Raw genomic sequence first — 2,380 nt, 5'->3', positions numbered from 1 at the left:
GACCCCCCCTGATCTTCCACTGCACTCCTTCTAGAGTACTGCAATTAAAATGAATCTTTCCTATTTCCTGTGATAATACAATGTGTAATAGAGTAGAAGATCATTATCATGAATCATGATGGCATATCATTTTCCTTACCACAACTTTCGGAGTAACTAACAAAGTAACTGTTTTACTAACAACTCCATCCTTTGTCCACCAGTCGTTATACGTGACCACTCTAACTGTATTATTGGAAGCCATGTAACCACTATCAATAATGATAGCAAATGAATTTCCATAATAATAATTATTATTATCTCAGTATCGTCTCACTTACCCTCCCGAAGCTGATGGTGGAAATCCATTTGAATTTCTAGGAGTCCTTGGGTTACCATTTTCATCTCTAAACCATGGAAACAAACCCTTTGAGAATCCCTACATTAAGCAGCAATAATATTTAATCATTATTTTGATAGTTGGCTGAGTTAGCTTGCTAAGTCAGGTTGTAGATAAAGACAGTGCCAAAGCATGTAGTATACTGTAGTGTCAATAAAAACAATGGGACAGCTTACCAAAGCATGCAATACTTCATGCTTAGCCACAGTGAATATGAATAGGTCGCTACTACCACTTGTAATGCCTCCAGAGCAGAAGTTTATGTACCCAGCAATTGGCCTACATGTATGTGTAAAAAAGTCAACAAATTATTTACTGTACAAAATTTTTTGAATTTTTTCTCCCACTCTTGTTTTCTTTCTCTCAGATATCTTTCCCTTCCTCATCCCCCCCTCTTTCTCCTATTACCTGTCATACTCATCTTCCATTTGACAAGCTCCAGCAAAAGCAATGGTAGACCCACCATTAGTACATGAGCCAGTACTAACAGCAGATATGTATAAGACATAATCAACATTGCTAACACCAGCACCATCAGTACCAGACTCAGCACAATTGCTAAAGCTTCCTCCACATTGACTACAGCGCTGCACAATATAGGAAATAGATGTATGGCATAATTGTACTATAATGGATATTGCATGCTTCAGTCATAAGTAAAACATGTGACATGAAAATTAGTATACCGACTTGATAATTTGATAAGTAAGTAAATAATATTAGTCTATAGGATGCTGGTTACTTAATTTGCATAACTATATTTACCAGTAAATGGTCCTGAGGTACAGTAGCAGTTCCACAAGTTGTAGTTGTTTCACATTGTTGGACACATGGTCTAACATCACCAGATGTTATATAGAATCTACCATTGGAACAATCCCTACAGAAAGAAATACAAGTTAAAGGAATGAGACACTTGTTAGCCTACCTGTCTAGTAGAATGGGGGATGGAGTTTGCCTGACAGATAATGTTTCCTGTAAGAAGTCAGTCACATTCTTCACGATGTCCTTTAAATAAGAAAAGACAAAACATGGGCATGTGTTCATATCTAGTTAGGCTAACCCTAATTCTAGACTGCACTCCTGAAGATAATCTGTACAAAAAGGAAGACAGGAGCTGCATATAAGTTATACTCAAAAACTTACCCAGATGAAAACGAGCTGTCATAGTGAGTATAAACGCGAAATGTCTGATTAAAGACATCATCGGTCAATGAGCGCTTCACAGCTGAATGTCCAGGCTTTCTTAAATGCACCCTTGTTATCTAGTAATGAAAAATATGTGTTATATACTTACTTACAACCGGTAAACAGCAGTGGCTTTGTGTACTTTTTCCTCTCCGTGATGAGAGCACTGATACTCGCAATTACTTTCGATTGCAGAGAGAAGAAGGCAAAAGCAAAGCAGCTGAGAACATCTGTTACTGATCATTGCTACAAGTGATGTGACAGTACTGTACTGAGAATGAAACTTCACGCTAGCTATTTTTTATTGTTTAATAAATTGTCATTAACTTTTTAATAAACTGACTTTAATTATTATATAGGCGGTAGCCTATATGTAGGATTGAGGTTGATTTTTCAAGATGGCGTCCGTTTTTATGATTTTCAAACACTTGTATCTCTTTTATCTTACGTTGTACAGCCTTATAAATGGCTTAGATGAGCTCTCCTTCACTGAGCGATTCTCCTGGTACCTTTAAAGTGAACCGTAATGTAGCGGGAGCATTTCTGGAAAACAGGCCCAAATTCAAATTTCTACAAAATTCTTCAGACTTTTTCTTCTTCTTCTTCTTTCATCTTCTTCTATACACCGGATAATCTCTTAAACTAGAGAACAGCTCAAAGTGACTTTTACATCACTCCTCTGGGCTTGGGTCAAGGACCACAAAGGTAGTTTCAAAAAGAAGCGAGGACAGAGAACAAAATGGAAGACAAAATCCAGCTGCAGCCACTGCGTGGGTTTGTGGTTTGACGCCATTTTAATTTATGCGCACGTGA

The 2,380-nt window shown here is 37.4% G+C and overlaps 1 protein-coding gene across 1 annotated transcript; it reads right to left on the bottom strand.

Annotated features, from left to right (window-relative positions):
* Positions 1 to 4: 4 nt before the first annotated feature.
* LOC105315746 (leishmanolysin-like peptidase) lies at positions 5 to 1,905 on the bottom strand (the record flags this gene model as incomplete). Its single annotated transcript, XM_011410489.2, has 10 exons — positions 1,710 to 1,905; positions 1,526 to 1,644; positions 1,443 to 1,473; positions 1,308 to 1,387; positions 1,145 to 1,259; positions 788 to 966; positions 556 to 658; positions 321 to 418; positions 140 to 251; positions 5 to 67 (listed from the first exon to the last, which is right to left on the bottom strand). Coding segments are annotated over exons 1-10 (1,002 nt in total), but the record flags the coding sequence as incomplete, so codon positions are not given.
* Positions 1,906 to 2,380: the final 475 nt, after the last annotated feature.

The sequence above is a fragment of the Amphimedon queenslandica genome, unplaced genomic scaffold (genome assembly GCF_000090795.2).
Source record: "Amphimedon queenslandica unplaced genomic scaffold, v1.1 AMPQUscaffold_8322_Cont19733, whole genome shotgun sequence".
Taxonomy (NCBI): Eukaryota; Metazoa; Porifera; class Demospongiae; order Haplosclerida; family Niphatidae; genus Amphimedon; species Amphimedon queenslandica.
The sequence above is the reverse complement of the archived record's forward strand: the minus strand, read 5'-3'. Positions and strand labels throughout refer to the sequence as shown.